This window comes from Lactuca sativa, chromosome 2, assembly GCF_002870075.4.
Source record: "Lactuca sativa cultivar Salinas chromosome 2, Lsat_Salinas_v11, whole genome shotgun sequence".
NCBI classification, from domain to species: Eukaryota; Viridiplantae; Streptophyta; class Magnoliopsida; order Asterales; family Asteraceae; genus Lactuca; species Lactuca sativa.
The window spans coordinates 142,533,765-142,557,584 of record NC_056624.2 but is presented as its reverse complement, the minus strand read 5'-3'; the positions used below and the strand labels follow the sequence as shown (position 1 = coordinate 142,557,584).

Below are 23,820 nucleotides of genomic sequence, written 5' to 3'. Positions count from 1 at the left end.
GTCAGGGTCAGACTCGGTGAGTCACTTGAAAACAATTCAGAAAATCATATCATTTTGTCATTAAAAACTCATTCCACCCTACACTTAGTCCATACGCACTCTCAAGCAGTCATGTCTGATGATTTGGATGATGAATAAAATCCTAAAAACGAAAATCAAACTAAAACGAAAAAAGATAAAAGAAAGCAAACTCTAATAACGGGTTGCCTCCCGCCAAGCGCTTCTTTTTAAGGAGTCGTTAGCTGGACTCCTTCCCTTCTACGTTTCTTCATTTTCCTGTATCGGGAATGCACGCCTAATCTGTTGTGGTTTGTACTTCGTCTTGTAAGCGTGTATCTTCTTCTTGTAAGCCCGTCTTAATTCTTCTCTCTTTTTCCTTGTACTATCATCCTCAGCTACATGAATTTCCCTTTTCCTCATCTTTTTGTTCTTTACCCCATTCTTTTGCACCTTCTCTTGCACCTCTTCTTCTTTAATCTTCATTACTTCATAATTGGTGAAAACTCGGGCTCGAGGCTTGGTGGTACGTGACTCAATGAATGGGTTCTCAACATCATCTCTCCTTGCATTTTCCTCTTCTCTAAAGCTTTCCTCCTCTTCAAGTGGATCATCTTGCATTATCGTGTCAAGGCATGCTACTTGAACATGTTGAAAATCACCATCCATTCCTCCTTCTGCTGCTTGATCTTCTAAAGAACTAAGGAAAATCTTCATGTTTAGAACATGCAAAGAGCTGGGAACAAACAAATCAAAATCGTCCAAGTTGCTGGGATTTTCGAATGGACTCGTTGAGTCCATGAAATCGACTCGGCGAGTCCGATCGTATTCCTCACATCCCACTGTGTTCTCTGATTCAGTTCCCTTCAGCAGCTTTTCTATCTCCTCCAAGTCTTTGTCAACATCTTCATTACCTTCAGAAGATAGCAAAAACTTACTTGGATCTTCTTCTTGCAAGAGTGCAAGTTCTTTTTGTAGTATTTCATCATCCAAATCAATGAATGAGATTTCTTCTTTTTTTCCTTCTTCTTGCTTGATCCATGGTAAAGCTTTAAACACCGCTGACTCGTCTCCTACCCTTAATGTTAGTGTGGACTCGCATACATCTATCAATGCGCATGTGGTGTTCAAAAATGATCTCCCCAAAATAATTGGAATTTTGGGGTCTTCTTCCATATCAAGTACCACAAAGTCCACGGGAAAAATAAATTTGTCGACCTTAATGAGGAGATCTTCACAAACACCTCTTGGTTGAATAGTCCTCTTGTCCGCCAAATGGATCTTCATATTAACAGGCCTTGGCTCCGGTAAATTCAGCTTCTTGAAGAAAGAGAAGGGCATTAAGTTGATACTTGCACCCGAATCGGTCAACGCTTGAGTGGAAAGTACATTTCCAAATTGTCAAGGAATTATGATGCTCCCCGGATTGCCCTTGTTTTCTGGTAGCTCACTCAATACTATCTCCGCGACTTCAGCTAAATCGTTTCTAGCAGAAAGAGACCCTTTAGCAAGTTAAAGTACTTGGGTGTTTGAAGCATTGTTTCCACAAATGGAATGTTAACTTGAAGGGATCGAACATGCTCCATGAAAGCTTTATATGCTCTAACCTTTTCACCAGGCATGGATCTGATTGGGAATGGCAAAGGGGGATTGTAGGGCTTTGAGGGAATAACAGTTTTGTCATCAGTGCATGGACTCGTCGAGTCCATTAGAGGGACTCGGCGAGTCTAGTCGGGTTTTGCTGGAGCCGACTCTGCTGCCTTTTCTGTATTCACCTTGGAGATCTTCTGTGCAGGTGTGAAAATTTCTTCATAGCTGGAAGTCACAGCGTTCACATTCTCCATTCTCGGATTATTCTCGGTGTTACTTGGAATTTGACCCGGTCTTCTCTCGTTCCCTTGATGTGCAAGTTGTCCTAGCTGTTTCTCAATATTGAGAATAGATGCTTGTTGATTCCTTAGCATATTTCTGGTCTCTTGTATTGCAGCATCATGATCATTATGTCTTTTCTCGGACGCGGCTATAAATCTAGTGAACATATCTTCTAAATCGGCTTTCTTTTCCATAACCGGTTCTTCTTTTTGATAAAATCCCTTCTCCTTCTGCTTGTATTTCTCCTCCTTAGCCTTCTTGTATTCTTCATATGGGAGCCATTCCTTCTTCGGTTTCTGCTAATTCTCGTCGTATCGATCGCCGCTTGAGTAGAACACTTGAGCTTTCTTGTTTCCATTTTCATCCAAGTCACAATCCTTCGTGAGATGAGGCCCTCTACAGTTCTCGCATCCAACTCGAATAGCATGGATTGTTTGACCCATTTTTGTCATTCTTCTATCTAAACTATTGAGCTTAGCCATCATCGCCGCCATGCCATCATTGACCGAGTTCACTACCCCCCGACTTACTTCATTTCTTGGATTGTGTTATTCTCTAGAATGCTTAGAGAATTCTTCAATTAACTCCTTGATTACCGGGGGTGCCTTCTTTGTGAGTGGGCCTTACGAGTCGAGCAATTGTCGTGTGGTGACATTGACTCCATCATAGAAGATGGAGACCTCTTGTTGGCTATTGAGGTCATGGTGTGGGCAATTTCTAAGAAGACCTTTGTACCTTTCCCAAGCCTCATAAAGAGACTCTCTGGGTTGTTGCTCGAAGTTGGCAATGGCTTTCTTCAACTTAGCTATTTTGGAAGGCGGGCAAAAGTGGTCTATGAACTCTTCTTTCATCTTAGCCCATGTGGTGACTGACCCGGGAGGAAGTGACTTGAGCCAATCCTTTGCAGCACCCTTGAATGTGACTGGAAGCATGCGAAGTAGCTGGGTCTCGCGTGGCACATTTGGTACATTGAAGTAGTCAGCCACATCATTTACTTCATCCAAGTGCTTGTAGGCGTCTTCGTGGTCTTTTCCATAGAAGGGAATCTCCTTGAGTTTGGCGAGGATATGACCCTTTAGCTCGAAAGTAGCGGTAGCGGGAATTGCAGGCTGCGCAAGTCCCGGGCCAGTGTCATCGTGCATCCTCTTCTTCCATTCCCCCATGGGGACTTCATCGATATTAGCCATAGTGATAGCTAAATCGGATTCGTGCTCATATGTAGGTTCTTCTTCTTCCTCGGTCTCGTACTCGGTGTCTTCTTTAATTGGGTCTTCGATTGTCAAAGAGGCACTGGATGCTCCTGATTTGCTGCTCCTCTTCTTGCTGAAAACGGACTTGAGGTTCTTTAGTGGCGAATTCTTTGAAGAAGCGGATTCTCCAACGGCTTTTCCTTTGCTCCTTCGTAATGCGGATTCCGGGTCTTCGAGAGGAGGGACCAGAGGTGTATCAGATCCTCGGGTCATGAAACAACTGTAAACAAAACAAAAAACGCGTAAAAAGAACAAAAAATAAATAAAAATTAAAACTGTGAACAACAATGAACTCGCCGAGTCGGCACGAGCACTCGACGAGTTGAAGGAAAAAACAGAAAAATTTTCTAATTACTTTTAAAAACGGATTTTTTATTAAAACTTATACTAATTACTAAATTACCTAAGAATTAAATTTGTGTAAGATAAATCCCACACAAAGGATCGATTAAACTAGAATTTAGTGTTAATTTAGAACCGTTCCCCAACAACGACGCCAAAAACTTGATGTGTGTAAACTCACTTAGTTTTAAACCTACTTTTATATTATAAAATGAACACACGAAGGTAGTGGACCTATCAATTGTGGTATAGCTAAATAAGTAGGGTATCGAACACAGGAACGGTAAATTAAAACTAAAGACTAATTTTATCTAAATTAATTAATAAGTAGGGGTTTTCTCTAGTTTTACAAGACTAGAAAACTTACTAACTATCACTTAAACTAAAAGCTAGAAAAGCAAAGAATTAACTAGATTCAATAATGGGAAGGACTTCTGTTTAGTTCAACTCAATTGATCCTATGGTTGATATTATGGTAATAGTGCAATGGATTAACTCTTCTATTGGCTACCGACTCAAGTGATTAGCTTCGCATTCGCTATACTAACCCTTAGTGAACAAACTAACTCAAACAGTGATCAATTGTCTAATTTAATTAAATTCACTAGATTAATTATTCGGGTTAATTTAGACTTGCAATAATTAACTAATTTGGTCCTTTAGTTAACTTCTTGTTGATGGTCATCACACAAGCTCACACATGAATTTACCTAATTTTCTTATTAATTATAGTTTCATGTTCATTAATCCTAGACATATGATAAAGTGGTCACATTAAAATATGAGGTTGATAATCAAAAGATGTTCATACTATTTAATTACCTTCCTATTAACAGAAAATTAATTATCATTCACACACAAGGTTCTTTAGCAAGTTAAAACTAACAAAAATTACCAACATTGAATTAATCCTACCAATAATCAAACCATAGTCTCAATTTTGTATCCCCAAACAGAAGTTTAAGAGTTTTAGCTCATGATTGAGGTAATTAATAGCAACAAAACAAATTCTAATTGTCTAGCCATAATGGAAAACAAAAGATTAAGTAGAATGATGAGAATTTGCCTCAAATCTCCTTTGGAATTGGATTCTAGGTTGTATCTTCGTTCTCTAGGGTTCTTCTGGTTCTTCAATCGCAGCTAATCTCTCTAGAAGGGTTCCAGAATTTATAATGTCGATCTGAGAAGTTATCTTTATAGATGCAAACCGACTCGTCGAGTCTATTGCCGACTCCCTGAGTCCGTATCTTAATTCCCGTATACGATAAGTCTCGGAGTTGTTATCTTCTCGAATCTTCGATCGGACTCGCCGAGTAGTCGACCCTACTCGCCGAGTAGGTGTTGTTTTTGGTGTTTATCTTCTTTGTTCAATTCCGGAGCTCCCAATCGCTTCTCCTGCTTCCTTTTTCTTCCGAGCTTCACTTTTGGACTGAAAACATAATTCAAACACTTTTAAGTATCTTTTGTCCATAATATGCAATGAATTAGCTAATAAATGATAAAAAAATCTATACTTAATATGAGCTAAATATGCAAATATCAACATTTTACCCTGAGAAGGACTATTGAATTGGGCTAAGTGATTATTTTGATCTTGGTAGCTCGGGGAGCCGAGGGAGCAGCAGTTCGGGTATTTGCAGATAGCAGCGTGAGGGATATCAACAAAGTTTCAGTTGTACAAGGTGAGTTTTCCTCCAGTAGGAACAGGTCTAAGGCACCAATGCCGACCCGTTTATATATTGGTAGTATACCGGGGTTAGCCCGATGCAGTATATGTGATTATGTTATATGTTTATGTTCATGTTTATGTTATGTTCAGCTTATTCCGGACTTCGGTCTGATGCAGTGGGCGAGGCCCAAGTTATTCTGAACTTCGGTCTGATGCAGTGGGCGAGGCCCAATTTATTCCGGACTTCTGTCTGATGCAGTGGGTAAGGCCCAAGTTATTGCAGACTTCGGTGCGATGCAGTGGGCAAGGCCCAATATTTTCTTTATGTGTTATTGTATGGTATGTAGTAATTTGGGGGAACTCACTAAGCCTTGTGCTTACGGTTTTCAGTTTTGGTTTCAGGTACTTCTGGTAGTGGAGGGAAGAGCTTGGGGTGATCGCATGGCACACACAATTATTTACTCAGCCTGGGATGTTTTACTCTAATAAAATAAAATAATGTTTTTAGACTTGATACTTTGACGTGATATGTTTTGTATGAATGGTTGACACTTGTGGTTTGTTTATTAAATTTTAAAAGAAATTGTTGGTATGGATTTTTGGGTCGTTACATAACTTCTTCTTATGAAGTCGGATTTAAGCGCTCCTTATATCACCGAGATAGTCATCACATCTTTAGCTAAGATTATCTATTAAATCTTAAATATCTATCCCGAATCTGCGGGCGCTACATTACGTGTAAATGTGGGATAAATATGGGGCAGTGTGTGGATTTAATCTTCATTGATTTCTCGTTTCCCAAAACCATCTTTGATTTCAAAACTCTTTAGTATTTTCGAAGTTTATTTATAGGCATAACTACGACTTTGTTATCACCTTGATAACAATCAAATTAGCGGAAGCATAAAAATTGAAAGTTGTATTTAATTTTGATCTCTTTCCACAACAACTTGAATCATGTTAATCGGATCTACAATGTATGAGATATCACCAAAACAATAAAGCACGTCCAACATCATCTTTTTGTTGTTATTCTCTTGCATTTCCGTTGTTTGTTAGTCGATTCTCAATACTATACAAACAATTAAATAAACACCAAAATTACAGCTATTCATAAGCAAAATTGGACGTTTTGTAATAATAAGTGCTATTTAAAGGATAAAAACATCGACCGACCAACTTGTAGTGTGGAGTAGTTTGGTATACCTCCTCAAACACAAGAAGTAAGTGTTTTAAGATGAATAACCATGTACAAATTATACAACTGTTAAAGTTTTCACACAATGCACTTATCTTACACCTTCCTTATGTCTTCCCTCACATGTGTTGGTCAAGCAAACCACTATGTTAGCACCGTTTTTGTACAATTACGCTATGTTACAGTTGTTGATTAAATTTTCTCTAAAAAACGATAATACCGTTAAAAAAGAGGATTAATTTCTTTGGGGTGAGATGTGAAGAAATAAGGACAATTTTCAAATATACCATGCATCAATATGATTAGATTAGCAAGGGTATACTAGAAGGACAAAAATACCCTCATGTGAGGGGCATGTGGGTTGGAAAAACGTCTAAAATCAAATAAAGTTAAGAAAAAGGACTAGATGGACATTGTTTATAAACCATAAGGACCAAAGAAGTAGATGTTTTTGATAGTTGTCCACACCATGCCAATTTTGATAAACAATAGGGATCATTGGTGTAAACGTGTATTAATTGAAGGTTAAAAGTGAAAACGAACCCAAAGTGCCTTATCATCATCTTCATCGTATATACGGCTTACGGATAGAACACACAAAACATAAGGCGAAGGAAAACCAGAAGATGGCCTCCTCCTCTGCTTCCACTTCGGCTACTCTCACTCTATCATCGATACACCTTCCTCAAGAACCAAAATCATCCCTCATCTCTTCCTTCAGTTTCAAACCAAACCCCAAAACCAAGACTCTGGTTCTACACTCGCAATCAGAATGCATTAGACCCACGAATTTGAAGTCCAGTTTCGGCAGTTTTACCTCTTCCAAGAATTCTCCTTTTTTGGTTTCTGCGGTTGCTGCTGAAGCTGATTTGGGTGAAGTTGATGAGGATGTTGAAGGTGGCAGTGTCGCTACTGCTCCTCCTCCTTCCCCTTCTAAACCTAAGAAAGGAAAAGCTGCTTTGCCTCTTAAGAGTGACAGGGTATGTTTATGCTCGATTCAATTCTACTTCACTTTGTAAATTATGGGTTAATTTAGGTTGATTTCGTAAAAGGTTTTCGGATTATTGAATCCCATCATCTCCCAAAAAAAAAAAAACCCAATGAAATTCGACATCAGTTTCTGTCATAATTCCATCTCCCAAACGTCTCTGTTCTTCTAGTTCTAGTATATATTCGAATGTATGTTGATAGTTTTACACAATTTCAAAGTTCAAAACAACTCAGTGCACATTACAAACTCAAATGTCAACTTCCAATCGAGTTTTCATGGTACAACAAACCCCAAATAGTATTAGCTCCAAAACTGTAATCTCGAGGGTTCTTTTCCATCATGTACACTGAATTGTTAATTCATACTTCCTATAGTAAACAACCAACAATATTCAAGATTATTTACTAGTCTTTCTCATATTTTACAAATGCTTTTTGTGAAATTTTGATTCATCAGACTAGGTCAAAGAGATTCTTGGAAATTCAAAAGCTGAGGGAAGTAAAGAAAGAGTATGATCTCAAAACTGCAGTATCATTGGTGAAGCAAATGTCAAGCACAAAGTTTACTGAAAGTGTAGAAGCACATTTTCGTCTTAACATTGACCCAAAATATAATGATCAACAACTCAGAGCAACAGTGAGTTAAATTAAAATATATGTTTTAATTTGATTTTAAGTAATTAAGTTTAATATATTCTTCCAAAAAGAGTCTTTGATGTTTGAAATCTTGTATTGTAGGTGAATTTGCCCAAGGGCACAGGGCAAGTTGTTAGGGTTGCTGTTCTCACTCAAGGTTTTTTCTATCTCTCATTTTCTAACTTTTTAAAGAAACAGTTTTCACTAATCATGGTTTTATTATAATATCATTTATGGATTTATTTCTGAGTTTTTTAAAATTTAAATCCACAGGTGAAAAGATAGATGAAGCAAAAAATGCAGGAGCAGATATAGTTGGAGGAGAAGACTTGATAGAACAAATTAAAGGAGGATTCATGGAATTTGACAAGTTGATTGCAACTCCAGATATGATGCCTAAGGTTTTTTTATTTTATAATATTATTTAAATAAGTATTACCCTTTAAAGAAATTAAAAATAATTCTCATTCCCATCAGGTTGCTAGTCTTGGAAAGATTTTGGGACCTCGTGGACTTATGCCTAACCCTAAGGCAGGAACTGTTACAACCACTATACCTCAGGTAAGATAAGAAGGGTAAAATGGTCATTTTACTCTTGTTCAGAGAATTTATTTATTCATAATTGCAATATTTAACAAATAAAGTGGAATGCCCATATTGGTAGTGAAATGTACATACATTTCTATTTTGACTAAAAAACAAAGTATGTTGTTATTATTGGTAAAAAAGACAAATTTACCCTCGTGTGAAGGGCACATGAAGCCACTAACAGTTGAATTTTAACTGAGGTTAAAAGGAGGGACCAAACCCACAACGAAACATGCTCATAAGGACCATCTATGCAAAATTGAAAGTTTAGGGGGTTAAAAGTTAAAAGTTAAAACTCAATTTTTGATAAACACAGGGACCAAATTTGTAATTTTCTTATTAAGTTTACAATATGATGGTTTACAGACAATAGAGGAATTTAAGAAGGGGAAAGTGGAATTCAGAGCAGACAAAACAGGAATTGTTCATTTGCCATTTGGGAAGGCGAGTTTTTCAGAAGAAGATCTTACTATAAACTTGCTTGCTGCAGTGGTATATTTACATTCTTACCCTTCTGAAAAAAAAAAGCTAACTTATGTTGAGATGAATATATTTTGACATGATTTATTTGTTTGTGTTAATTTTGACAGAAATCAGTGGAAACAAACAAGCCAACTGGAGCAAAAGGTGTATACTGGAAAAGTGCACATATATGTTCATCAATGGGGCCTTCAATTCGGTTAGATATAAAGGATATGCTTGATTTTAAGCTTGCATAGAAGGAATATGTCTAAAAAATGTAAACCATAGATGTAAATTAAATCATCTAAGCAAAATAGGCGTAACAATGGTTGAGAGAAGGAAGTGGAAGGAAGTTATTTTTTGGATTAACGTTTTGTTATTAGTGTTCTTCCTTTTATTATGCCAATTTGACAAAACATGTGTATGATTGTTATTTTGGTTTGAAGTTTTAATGTTGAGTGTCTAGTATGTTTGTTTGTTTGAGAATATAGTTTGATTTTTGTTAGTTGAATGTTTAAAGCATTCGTAACATGCTAAATATATAACATAATAAACGAAGGATGTAATTGTAAGTTGTAACATATCAATGCATCAAGCAGGATTTACACAAGACATTCAATGTTTTTCTCCTTTTTCCCTATTATACATTTAGCTTATTCTCTAAGCTTGTTTTTATAAGTAGAGAATTTGTGAATTGGTCACACATATTATATAGAGAATCATCTTTGCCATCGTTTTCTTGTGTTATGCTAACTAAAAGGTTCTCTATAAAGAGATATATCCAATGTCGCATTCAATGCTTTTGTCCATTAGCATTATGTGCACGAAAAATGTATTTTTTTACTTCCTTTCTATTGTATTACCATAAAGTATGTGACCTAACGATATAAAGAGTTGTTAATAAGCTATCCCTTATCCAATATGTTGAGGGTCTAGTCCTTATGTCACGAATTTGAAAATTAAGAATGTGTGTGATTTATATAATTTTGTTATTATATTTTGATATAAATAAAGATAATCATACAATTGGACATATGTTTTTATATTTGGAGTGTCTAGAGAAACTATTTTAAATATTGAATGAGAATGGTTAGATAAATATTTTTATTTAAAATATGATTAAAAATCTCCACACACTATTTTCCAAAGTTAAATTCCTATAATACCCTCCTCTTATTTTTAACAATTACGTAGATATGCATATATTAACAACACATTGAATGCAATCCCGTGAAAATAGGAGGCAATTGATTCCATTTTTTCGTTTCAGATCGTATAACATCAAACTTCAACATTAAAGCCGATATATTAACAAAAAAAAATCAAGGATTTTGTTGATGGTGCCTTTTTAAATCTCTCTGAATAGACTAATACACTCAACCGACATTTATGATTTTCTCTTATGAGTTTATGGTGAATAAAGAAGCTACTAACAAGTTGTTAAGTCTATAGAGGTAAGAGACCATTTCATTGCTATACATATTATCATTATTATGATGATTATACATATTATCATTATTCATCACAAGAATTTTTAACCTAGAGTAGGAGAGGCTTAAATTCATTAAAAAGAGCTAGTGAGAATTATGTTTGGGCGAAGTTTGAAATGGAAGAAAACCGCTTGCCGATTTAAGAAATTGTTGATTCATTTCAGTAATTAATTTTGCAATCACTAATTTTGCAAGAGGAACTTGATGTTCTTTACGTATTTTATCTGAATTATAAACCATTACCATGGTCCTAACTTACCTGACGGTAAAAAAATATTGGGTTGAATGTAAAAGTTGGTCCCTATGGAATGCTTTCATTTAATAGTTTCATTTTGATGTATTTTGAGTTATTCATAAAATGATTAACAAAATTGGTTATGGTTTGTGTTATTTCTATATAATTAAATCACATGAGTTTTCACTACGTACCGATGCTAAATACCTTTTTGATTATTAGTTTTCTAAATAAAATAATGAAGCATCAAGTATGCCTATATATTACACCGGAATGCATAGAAATTTGAGATTAGAAATTTAATGTAATTTTCTTTTTTATTCACCCACGAATCTCCATATGGTTCTTATGTTTCTTTTTTATTTGGAAATTTCTTTATTTGATTTGCTCATTTAACCATTTTATTGTTTGGTTTTGAATCATAGGTAGGTGTAGTTTTGTTTTGTGATTTTAGTCATTCTTAAATAATCGAGACAAATATAAACAACTATAATTTATTTTTTAAATCATTTTCCACATTTTTGATACGGTTACGTTATACTACTGTAATTTAAAAAAATGGTACTTTCATTGTTATTAATTGCCCAAATGATGAAGCCACTAGCATGTTCATGTTCATCACTTTGTCAGACTTCTTGTGCTCAATTGATAAATGGATAATTGCAAACAAAACATACATCATGTTTGGATCTATAACCATACAACTAGATATTTGGTAAATTGGATAAGCCTACAACTCCATAAACACCATACGCTAAAGCTCTTTCCATTCCATATTAATTATTAAGCATTTTTGTTCATTAATTAACTAAATAAAATGTAGTAAATTTTTATAAACAAAAGTAGTACGTAAAAAATCAGATTATATTTATACTTGCATTGGGTGGTAAAAACAATACTAACTATCATCTTATCTAACTCTTTGACACCTGTCAATAAACTTATCAAAAGGAGGGCAAATTCGAAAATTTACATGTTCTCCTCCTTACTGTTAATTATAACAATATACTTTAAATGTGAATCATGTATTCAGATCCTGTTAGGAAACTTTTGTTGAATGATTTCATTGTTGATAGAATAAATATTATAATTTTATTTGACTGCTTCACATGTGAACTAAAATGCTTAATAAGGAATGGAAAGAGCTTTAGCGTATGATGTTTATGGAGTTGTAGGCTTATCCAATTTACCAAATATACACTTGGATGATTATAGATCCAAACATGATGTATGTTTTGTTTGCAATTATTATATACAAATTCTTTAACCATCTATGAAGACACTCAAATCAACCCTAAAGATAAGAAAATGGACGTTTATGCCTATTTTTGTGTAGACATTTAATAATTTTAAATAATCAATATTCATTAAAATAATAAAATCATAATTTTAATGAAAATTTAAATAATCAATATAAAAGTCTAAACAATACATATATCTTATTAATTTAATAAAAAAATTAAATTTTTTTTTTTCATTATCATTTTTAGTTATCAATATATACTTTTCTTATCCATAATTTCTACCTGTTATAACGATAAAATATTGATAAAATATGAAATTGTTTTGTATTAATTTAGTCAAAACGATACTCTAGAATAAGCAAAAGGTCAACGGTATCCGCGTTCTTTAAACGCAGCTTTTAGGTTCGCGTATGTGCTTATTAATAAAACGCTCAAATCCCTTCCTTCATCAAATCCAACACCCAACAGAAACACAAAGATGCAGATATTCGTCAAAACCCTAACCGGAAAAACCATCACTCTCGAGGTTGAAAGCAGCGACACCATCGACAATGTCAAAGCCAAGATCCAGGTTCTTATTTCTCCTCTATTCTTACCTCTGATTTCGATTTTGTATCTTCTCCTCTTCCAATCCTCGATTTCGATACTTATATTGTTTACTTCTGACACGATTTTGCTATTTCATGACTGTTTATAACATGTTTATAGTAAATATCGATTTTAGGTTAATTTGTTGTTGTATTCACTTCACTTCCTAATCATGCTTACTTGTTTCTGTGCGTGTTTACTTTGATTTTGATCGTATACTTGTATTGAAATTGATGTTCTGAATCTGTTTGTTATGTGGACTGCGGTTCTTCTTTCTCTTTACTATCGATGTGCGTTGATTTTCTCTTTTAATTATGTGGAATAATTGGTGATTGCATTTTGAAGGACAAAGAAGGGATTCCTCCAGATCAACAGAGATTGATTTTTGCTGGAAAGCAATTAGAAGATGGAAGAACACTCGCTGATTACAACATCCAGAAAGAGTCAACACTTCATCTTGTTCTAAGATTGAGAGGAGGAACCATGATCAAGGTCAAAACTCTTACAGGAAAAGAAATTGAAATCGACATTGAGCCAACTGATACAATTGATAGAATCAAGGAACGAGTTGAAGAGAAAGAAGGAATCCCACCAGTTCAGCAAAGGTGATATTAGGGTTCTTCAACAAAAATACCTTGATAACAAAAAAAATTAGGGTTCTTTAATTTTAACTTGATTGTTGAATGAATGCAGGTTGATTTATGCTGGAAAACAGCTTGCAGATGACAAAACAGCAAAGGATTACAACATTGAAGGAGGATCCGTTCTTCATCTAGTTCTTGCATTAAGAGGTGGAAATCTTTAAAAGATATGATGATCTATTGCTATGTTATGGAAAAGTTTACATAATTGAGATGACATTGGATGATATTTCATGTCTTATCTGATTCCCCATGACAATGTTTATTTGTATTTGTATTTGTACTTGAGATTTGGTGCTTATTATCCTTTTATCACATTTTGCATTGCTTTTTGGGGGATTGGAATATAACTTTTTGTGTCAAGAAGTAGATTTAAATGTTCCTCTATGGCCTATGAAGCATATAAATACAATTCACAATCACACCCATCCACTCTATGCAACTTTAAAGAATACTTCTTAACACAGTAAGTCACAAATGATGCAAACCTTAGAAAAAAAACAAAATGACAACAAAGAACTGTCAAAAGGAAGCCTCAAACAATCAAGAGTGACACCATAATCGAAGTATTAAGTGAAATATTGCTGGTTGAAGTTGAATTAATTTTTTGGAAATTTGGGGTATTTAATAGTGGATCGAAATAGAAAAGATGGATGATGATGAGTAATGTGGTAATTTGAACTAATTGAACTAATTGACATGGTCAATATGTAGTATGTTAGGGATAAAAACATATAGACCGGTTGTGAAGAATGTGATTTGGATTAAATAGTTGACAAAGGAGTGAATGAGAGTACTTTTGGATGTTAAGAGGAGGATAAAGAAGTTGGATGTATGTGAACTTATGAGATCGCACTGTGGACTTTGTTGAAAATAACTGCAACGAATAAAGAATAAATTTTATTTCTGACGTATGTGAACTTATGAGACCGCACACTAAAAAACGTTATAAATATTTGTATCGCTAGAGTGATAACTTTACGTTATAAATATACGAAACTAACAAAGCTTTAATTTGTAAATTTGAAACTAGAACAAATATCAATTAATGATATTGATATGCATTTATTATTACATTTATTGTAATTATTATATTTAAATATTATATGAAATTTAATAAAATAGAAAAAACCACAAAATGCCACATAGAAAAAAATTAATTGAAAAAACCTCAAAATGACATATGTACAAATCAATAAAAGTGTGACATGTGACAAAAAGATTTTTATTTATTAGAATAGATATGAGAACTCGTCGTAAACAGTTTTGAGTCATTTACTAGTTTATACTCGACTTAGATTGCACTATTGACAGCCCATCCCGATAATAGAAATTGAATTTCTACATCTTTATTTAGTCGCTTGATTAAATAAGATGGACGCAAACTAATTTAAATGTTGATTTGCCACTGGTGTTGCATTGTCTTATTTATTAAACGAAGAGTGAAGAATTAATCTTGTGTTATCTACATTTTTTCCCTTTACCATCAAAGTAATGTATTTCTTGTACGATTTTGCATCTTAGTTGATCTTGTTTTGTCAGATGGTTTCTATATGTATGTATTCAAATTGGTTTGATTTTGCTTGTCATTTTTTTTTTCTTATAGATTATGCAAATCAAGAAAGTTATAAGAGAATTTTTTTTCAACTCTATGCGGCTTCGTCGTAAGTTCTAACTAAAAAGGAATATTATGGACAAATAAAGTTGCGGCTGTAGATTTTTTACTTGTAAAATTGTTTTATATGCTTTAAGTTTCAAATGTTTCCTAGGTTTATTCTCTTCAATTGTTCATATAGTCATTTCTTGTAGCCAAAACCTCATGCAAACATGTTGTTAAAAGCTTTCAAAATATGTGACTACTTGAGTATTTGGAAGCTTTGAACAAAGTGTTGCTTACTTGATGATACTAGAAATTTTAATATCTTAAATGTTTATGTTAAGGAACGAAGTCAAAACCAACAATCATTCGTTTGGATGTTATAATTATTTATGTTAAATGGCAAATTGATATTGTATTATTAATTTTTTTTTCTTTTTGAAGATGATGGTGTGACAAATTACATCCCCGGTCAATAATAATGTATTGTTAGAAATTGGGGTATAGTAAGACTTGGAATTCTGAGAATTGTGTAAAACACGTTCAGATTAAAACATTTGGGTGGTACTCCCAATATTCTTTAATCGGATAAGACTCAGAGAGACAAGAATTTAGAATGCTTTGATGATAATTTCGTTTGTACCAGAAAATGAGACCAAAACTGAATTTATGATCTTTGTCTGAAAACTGTCATATGACAGTTTCAAACTGTCATAAACTGTAAAAACTGACATAAAACGGAAGTTTGGATAAGGGTCAAAGAATGGTCAATTCTCTGAAAATACGATTTTCTGATGCATTTTTTTATATAGCAACATACCCTATATAAAAATTTCCGCCCTGACCTGGCAGCTCGACCCCAGCGAAGGGCTCTGCCCCTTGGACCCGCCAGGGTCTGCCGCCCCTTGGACCCCGCTCCCAGGGGCGCTGCCCCCGGACCCCCGTTCGTTTAGGGGCTTCGCCCCTAAATGACAGTGTACTTAGAAACTTGATCAAAATTAAACAAGTGTGTACTCCACACATTCCTTACTTGTTTAATATTTATAAAAATCACGTTTGGTCAACAAAGTAATCACATTACACTTAAATAATATTGATGACAACAAATCACCAACATGTATTATCACCAAAAGATGACTTTGGTAATATGTTGACAACTTGGAAAAACCAATATTTAAAAGAAAATATTAAAAAGAATGACTTTTAGAACACAAGGAATTATGGCTAAAACTAAAAAAAGTTGTTCAAATAATTGTTTTTATTGCATTACCCATCTATATATTTAGTTAAAATTTTTTGAACGTTCATAATTGTAGTTATTGTTATTCTTACGTCAAAATTTTGAAGTAAAATTGAAGTAGCCCTGTCGAAAATACCCGATACCCAAATCATCCGTCGGATTTTTTCGGGTATCGGGTAAAAATTTTTCGGGTAATCGGTTAACCCGATTTTTTTCAGGTCGGGTAAAGGGTACGTTTATTGAGTTTCGGGTATACCCGAATTATTTTAATTTTTTTTTCGTAGAGCTTTTACTTTGTAGCAGGTATTTGATCACGCTTAAACTAACTATCATTATTGTAAAACATGAATCTCTTTTATTATGACAATATGACACTAAAAATATTAAAAGTAATTGTTTATATATAGCATATGTTCTTTAAAACTTAACTGTTTTATAAATTATTGCAACTAAATAACTCATTATCTTGACGAAACTTCAGAACATGACAAAACTTATGGTTACAATTATCATAAACATTTTAAACTTTTAAATTAAGATCTTTAAGTATTTGTTTTTTTAACAACTTATTAGATTAGATTAAGTTGTTAAAAAATTACTTGATATCTCAGGTATTATTAACTAAAAATCTCAATGTTCAAAGCTTTAGTAACTTCGTTTATGTCTCGTTTGTTTATATAAACAAGACTAATAAAGCACGACGTATTTATTTCATTAAATTTATTTTTAGGTGAAATTATATATATATATATATATATATATATATATATATATATATATATATATATATATATATATATATATATATATATATATATATATATATATATATATATATATATATATTTCGGGTAATACCTGAATTACCCAAACACGACCCGATACTCGAATTACCCAAACCCGAATTACCCGAAATTAATTTGGGTCGGGTAACGGGTAATTTTTTCAACATGAAAAACCTGAATTACCTGAAACCCAAAAAATTACCCGATCAACACCCCTAAAACATGATATGATTTTTTGGGCTTCTAGAAGCTGGTTCATTACATAAAAGCCCAGAAAGAGAATCCATATAGCAGGTTAGGGGTTGTACGCTATAAAAACCAGTTAGGTTTTCTTCCTATCCTAAGAGCAGAACGCGGCGATCTAAGAGACTGTTTTTGCAAGCATCTGCCACCAAGAAATCAAAGGTCAGTGAACCTCTGTCGTCTTTGTTTAATTACGAAAACATTCTGTTATTTTTTTTATTTGGGGAGTTTGGTCTTAAGTCTGTTCGGTTATTACATTCATAAGATAATAAAATGGTTTTCAAAATGTTAAAATAGGGAATTGCAAGAATGGCGGACTAGGCTTCTCTTGATGAAGGTTGAAAGAGTCACAATTATGTTTAAAGAATATGCATTTAACAGCTATGGACTTCGAGGTGCAGGCAACAATCTAATGTACATTTGTGTTTTCCTTGATCAACGCAGAAACGAATACTATTAAAAGTGGAAGCTTCTGGATTTGCATATCTTGTTATCTTAGGTGGAACTATTAACAAAATTAGATCCATGGACGATGATTTTAATGTTGATGGAATGGGTGTTCTTGGAAATTCAATCTCTCCACAGATAGGGAAGCTTCTACTGCTGTTGGTGGAGGTAGAGGTGGAGAAATTCTATTGGTAGAGATGTGCGTAAAGAGGCTTATAAGTTGAAATTAAGAAATTTTGAATTAAGAATTACGAGTTATGGCTTCATTGGGATCACTGACTATTTTTTTGAATTTGTCTCCAAATTCATTTATCAACTTGTTCTTTAAATCAAAATATCCAACAGATAAAGCATGTACGCTTAGCGTACTTAAGAACTAAGTCAGGCTCCCATAGGAGTAAACCCAGTGTCGTACTCGGCCAAATTCAATTCCCTTTTTAAGTGTTTAATTCATTAAGTCCTTTCGTCCAAATGCAGAGCCTCCAAATGATGTCCTTAACCATAAAGTTTCCAGCTTTATGGTCTTGCATGGATATTAAGTGTTTAACACCAAAACCGTAACTTCTTATCTTATTACGACAACCTAATTCATGCATGGAAGGAAACTAAGGACCAAAATTACATTTTTATACTTCTAAACACTCCAAAACGTCTGAAAGGATAGCTTATATGAATTAGAGTAACTCATACTCAGAATACCAAGCTTATGAGACCAAAATGAACACAAATCTATGGCTAAACAAGATCTAAGCATAGCTTCATCAAGTTCAGAGCTTTTTTTACCTTCAAAAGGTGTCAAATGGTTATGTGATTCTGGATCCAAAGTGCTCCACTCTTTTAGGATGGTTTCCTCTTCCTTCTTCCTCCTTCAAGAACACTAAAATGCATACTCAAGGTCAAGATTGCTCTCAAATGGATTAGGGTTTGCAAAGGGGGTCGAAATGGGGTTTGAGGCTAATGAAGGAAAGTTTAATGAGGCTATAAAGGTGTTTAAATAGTGTACAAACCTTAAATATTAGGGTTTTGAGTCCAGACCACGTACGCCCAACATATGCTATGGGTACGCACAGCGTACGCAGGAAATCCCCAATAATTACAAAATTGCCATTAGGACTAGTTTTGCAAATAATTCTCACACCAAGGGTCAAAATGTAAAATGCTTGGAAATCGAGATGTTATAGATAAAAAGTGATAGTTATGTTCTGCTCTTTTCAAATGGGTGGTTATCAGTCATGATATCGTTTTCGTTGTTCAAAGGGGTTATTCATTGCGATCCACGAGGCTCCTATTTAATTACAAATTAAAGTGAGATAACTTTATCTGGCTAGAAGGAGTGGACTCACCAAGTGCTTGTTACAGACAAGGAACACCGCCCCTAGCAATCGCTAGGGGACTCGCCAAGGTAAGCTCACTACGGACATAGTGAGAGGGGGGGGGGGGGGGATTGGTGGCTCCTAATTGGTTGAACGCCTTAAAACTGACGTACTTGATCCGCACTACCAGATTTTTGTAAAAAATTAATTACTATACACAATCGAGTTTCTTTCACTTTTAAAGAGTTCATTTGCAACAACAATTTCATGCGGTAAACGATGTGCAGGGCTGGTCCATTGATTTTTAATGCCCAAGGCAAAGTAATAAAATAATGCCCCTATGTTTATACAAAACAAATGCAATATAAAAACACACATACATAGATATAACTACAAAAAAACATATATATATATATATATATATATATATATATATATATATATATATATATATCATAAAAAAACGTATTCAACAACATATAATTAGTTTTCAAGCAAAATTTTCTTCTTCAAAGGTGATAATGCCTTTTCTTAGAACATTACACGATGCTTCGAAAGCCATTTGTCACATTTCCTTGTTTCATGCATTTGCTCTGTTCCAAAGAAATTGGATTGTAAATTGTCTTCTCTTTTCAATTTTTATTCCTTCTCTTGCCACAGCCAGCTCATTATATGTAATCTCAGGTATTTCACTCAGATCCTACTAACTAAAATTTAATGAAAAGATTCCACCATTTTAATGCACTTTTAACTGTAAAAAAATAAATAAAAGTGAGTAAAGATATTGATGATATAAGATTAAAGAAACAAATGAGTTTTTTCAATCTCAGGAAAACTAAAATACACTAAAAATACAAGGCAGAAATCTAAAATAAGAATCTTTCCTAATATACCCCTGCTATCTCTAAACTAGAAAAAAAACAAACTAAATTCAATGCTATTGAGTCGTTGAGATCATACAATGTTATCAATATCTTTCCTAATTTACCCATGTTGTTTCAAAACTAAATTTTTTTTTTACCAAAGTTTGTGTTTTTTCAGTTTCAATATGTAAAGTGATATGGAAAATGAATCATAGAATCATAAATATAGATCAATTAAAAAAAACTATGCCTGGTAGCAACAAATAACAATGGAAAATTGTAAACTACTGCCCCTAGTTGATGCCTCAAAATATCCAAAATAATCAAAAGTTCAAAATTCAATAGAAAAGTATACCTCCTTAATAACATAAACAAACCATAAAAATTCAGATTGGAACTCTTGAAATTCATACATAAAACCATAGAACTTATGCCTGAAGCATACCACAAAAATCATGCCTATAGCAACTCCTAATTTTGAACTAAAAAAATTAAACACATATTCCAACTCTTACAATCTTACTCCTGAATCAAACCCTAATAAATTAAAAATTAAACATCCTGAACCAAACTACTATAATCAAACAAACAAATATGATATCAAAGATGCATATTTCAAACAAAATTGATATATGCCGAACAAATTGGGAATCATAAATTGAAGAATAGAACCGATAATTACCTCTTTAGGTGATGGCTTTGAAGTTTGAACCGACAAACGCCAAGTATACAACTTCAACGATCAAATTCCAACAAAAATAGTGATAAAATAGGAAAATTTATAATTAGGAATCAGAAAAATAAGAAATACAAAGAACGACAAAGTTTGTTCAAACCCCAACTCATAAATATCGCCAAATTACTAATTAGATATAGATATATAGGAGAAAGAGAAATCAAAAAGTAGAAATTAGATTTAGAGAAGAAGTCGACTCCTCGTTCTTCAATAAAGTTCATTTTTCTAGGCGTCGATCGAGAATCAGCTAATCAAAAATGTCGATTACATCTCCATCGTCGATTTGATTGCACGCTTTTTACCTTGCCCTCTAGCCAAGCGTCGGAGAACAGAAATCAAAAGTTGGGCTAAATCTTTTGGACCAAACTGCTATATACATCGTTGACACATGACTAAATGATGCCCCCTTAGATCTGATGCCCTGGGCCTCGGCCCATCTCGCCCATGTATCGGGCCGGCCCTGACGATGTGGTATGAGTTTTGTTGTTTTTCAAGTTTCCCTATAACCTTCGCAGTTTATTTTTATAACATTAAACTATTATAATCTTATTGTTTTGGTCTATGATGTGGGATGAGATAGGTTTCGATAAATATTAAATAAATTACGACCTATTTTATTAAATGTAAGGTATGCCTTAATTTTTAGACAAAATTGCAAAAATGGTCCCTGTGGTATGTAAATTTTTGGGGTTTTAGTCCAAACAGTGACTTTTTTGGTTTCGTAGTCCTTTTGGAGTGGTTTGTATGTGAAAATGGTCCCTCTGAAAATGTAAATGACTATAATACCCTTGGGGCATTTATTTTTCATTTTTCTTTCATTATTCTTAAAATTTAATATTTATTTATTTATTTTAACAATTAAAAAAAAATAAAAAAGGTCCCACCTCTCTCTCTCTCTCTCCCCCCTCCCCTTAAAAAACAAAGCAGCAACCGGAGGTTGTTAGCCTCCGTTCCAGTCCTACTTCTTCCTTCTTTCTCAACAACAGACAAACCTAAATACCCCCTGGAGAGCATCATTTCTAGCTGCACCCACTATCGGTCGAAAACAACTCGTCGACACCCCTAATCGCTGAGTGAATCTCGTGAAAAACCCACCGGAAGTTTCCCCCATTTCACGACTGTTTTCAACCTCCAATAAGATCCCTCATTGATCCATCTACTTTAATTTGAGATCCACAAGTTATCCTTCCCATTTTTTTGTCGAATTCAAGCCAAAACGACCAAGAACAATTGCCACACGCCACCGTGGCCGGCGGTACGTGGAGCAAAGGCACAATTGCTCCGGTGGAAATTTTCAATTGAAATCAGATTTCCTAAGTTCTTAACATGTTGGTTTTCCATTATATGTGTGTAGATTGTCTCCAAATCATCCTGTTTAAAAAGTTGAGTTTGGAATCGGTTTCAGATTTCTTGATCATTCTGAGTTTTCATCTTCTAGGTTTTCACAGAGGTTTTTTCTTTTTATGTGATGTAGGTCTTGTATCTGATTTCTTGTTCATCCAGTCACAATCCTGTACAGATTCAATATCAATGGAGTTATTATCGGGTTCCACCATTTAGATTGGAAAAGAAGCTACTTCAGAAACATCTCCTGTTCTTGTAGATGGATGAGCCACGTCAAAGGAGAAATACGTAGGAGGATGGTGCTCCGTTGTTTTTCCTGTTACAGAGTTGATGAGTTCCCCACCTACATCAGGACGGTGCGACGGTGGAGGTTGTGGAGGGATGTTAGTGGTGGTGAGGTTCTGAAGACCGAATACAAAAAGAAGGGGAAGCAGGTGAAGAAATATCATTTTGGTTCCAATGATCGACGGCATAGCAATGGAGAAGGCAAAGCATGAATCCAACGGTATTTTAGGGGTTGTGTGTGTTTGGAGAGAGAGAGAGAGAGGTGGGTCCCATATTTTTTATTAATAAAACTTTAAATTAAATAGAAATAAACATATAAAATATATCAGAAGGGTATTTTAGTCTTTTCAATTTAGCGAAGGACCAAAATCACAAGCAAACTACCTTAAAAGGACCATCAGTCCAAAAAAGTCACTGTTTGGACTAAAACCCCAAAAATTTGCATACCACAGGGACCATTGTTGCAATTTTGTCTAATTCCATGTTTCTTTTATGGGTTTTTTGAAAAAAAATACCCAAAAAAATTAAATAAATCCCATTCACCACTTCAATCCCATCAAAATTATATTATTGTTTTTATTTATGTATTTATTTTTCCGATTTATAAAACTTTTAAGTTTTTGACGTTGTGATCAAATATATTTCATTTAACATTTTTTTATGTACTCTTAACATTATATAACATTGTTTTTTTTTTACATTTTGATATAATACACACATTAAGCTAAAAACATATGTAATTATCAATCATCCACTACAATTATTTAATAACTTTTTTGACGTTTTTTTTTCTTTTATGTTATTCGTTTATACGTTTGTGTTTATTAGTTTATTCGGTTTTAAAGAGTTATATGTTTATTTTACAAACAGATGATCTTATATGATTCTAAAAAATTATACTTTATTCATTTATTCGGTTTTAAAGAGTTATATATTTAAAAAAAACGTGCAATCATCTAAGTAAAAGACTTCAAAAACAATGAAAAATGTTAATTAAAAAGTTGTAAAAAAAATTGAAAATCCTAAAACGTCAAAAGTTGAAAAAATTAAATCTATTAATTAGGACTTAAAATAATAACTACATTATAAGTTATATATATATATATATATATATATATATATATATATATATATATATATATATATATATATATATATATATATATATATATATATATATATATATGTGTGTGTGTGTGTGTGTGTGTCGATAGTTCAAATAAAAACTGACATTATTTTTATGTCATTATTCAGTAATAAATAAATGAATACTCAAATGTTAAAACTGAAATTTGAATTTACTATATGAAAACACATGCATAAATTTATAATAGAATAATAACATGCTAATGAATATATGAATAATTAAACGTTAATATTAATATCAGAATTACTTCAACAATACATATATACATCATTCATTGCAGAATAATAATATAAACATACTGTTTTTACGTTTTCATATTATCTATTGTTTTTATTTGAACTTATATATATATATATATATATATATATATATATATATATATATATGTGTGTGTGTGTGTGTGTGTGTGTATGTGTGTGTGTGAATTTTATCGATTAGAGTCGTGCGGAAATCAATGTGCTTTAAAACCCCAATACGGGTTTTATTAGACTGGAGGGTATGAGAGGGAAGCTTCCCTCACTTTTTGTGGGTCATACCCTCCTTTCCCTCACTTAAAACCCAAGGAATGGGTGGGAAGCCCTTCCCTCACTTTTTTTTTTATTAAACAAAATTAAATTT

General features: G+C 33.5%; 2 protein-coding genes and 1 non-coding gene across 3 annotated transcripts; all 3 read left to right on the top strand.

Moving 5' to 3' along the window:
* The first annotated feature begins 2,565 nt into the window (after window positions 1-2,565).
* On the top strand, window positions 2,566-2,672 carry LOC111887837 (small nucleolar RNA R71). The gene has a single exon (XR_002848924.1). It is a non-coding gene; the product is annotated as a small nucleolar RNA R71 (small nucleolar RNA).
* Window positions 2,673-6,917: 4,245 nt separating this feature from the next.
* Window positions 6,918-9,490, top strand: LOC111887811 (50S ribosomal protein L1, chloroplastic). Its single transcript, XM_023883958.3, has 7 exons — window positions 6,918-7,308; window positions 7,776-7,955; window positions 8,057-8,111; window positions 8,228-8,355; window positions 8,432-8,515; window positions 8,909-9,034; window positions 9,133-9,490. Exons 1-7 carry the CDS (start codon window positions 6,955-6,957, stop codon window positions 9,259-9,261), a joined length of 1,056 nt encoding a protein of 351 aa, XP_023739726.1. The 5' UTR covers window positions 6,918-6,954; the 3' UTR covers window positions 9,262-9,490.
* Window positions 9,491-12,383: 2,893 nt separating this feature from the next.
* On the top strand, window positions 12,384-13,519 carry LOC111887824 (ubiquitin-NEDD8-like protein RUB2). The gene is made up of 3 exons (XM_023883973.3): window positions 12,384-12,544; window positions 12,907-13,166; window positions 13,255-13,519. Exons 1-3 carry the CDS (start codon window positions 12,452-12,454, stop codon window positions 13,364-13,366), a joined length of 465 nt encoding a protein of 154 aa, XP_023739741.1. The 5' UTR covers window positions 12,384-12,451; the 3' UTR covers window positions 13,367-13,519.
* The last annotated feature ends 10,301 nt before the right edge of the window (window positions 13,520-23,820 follow it).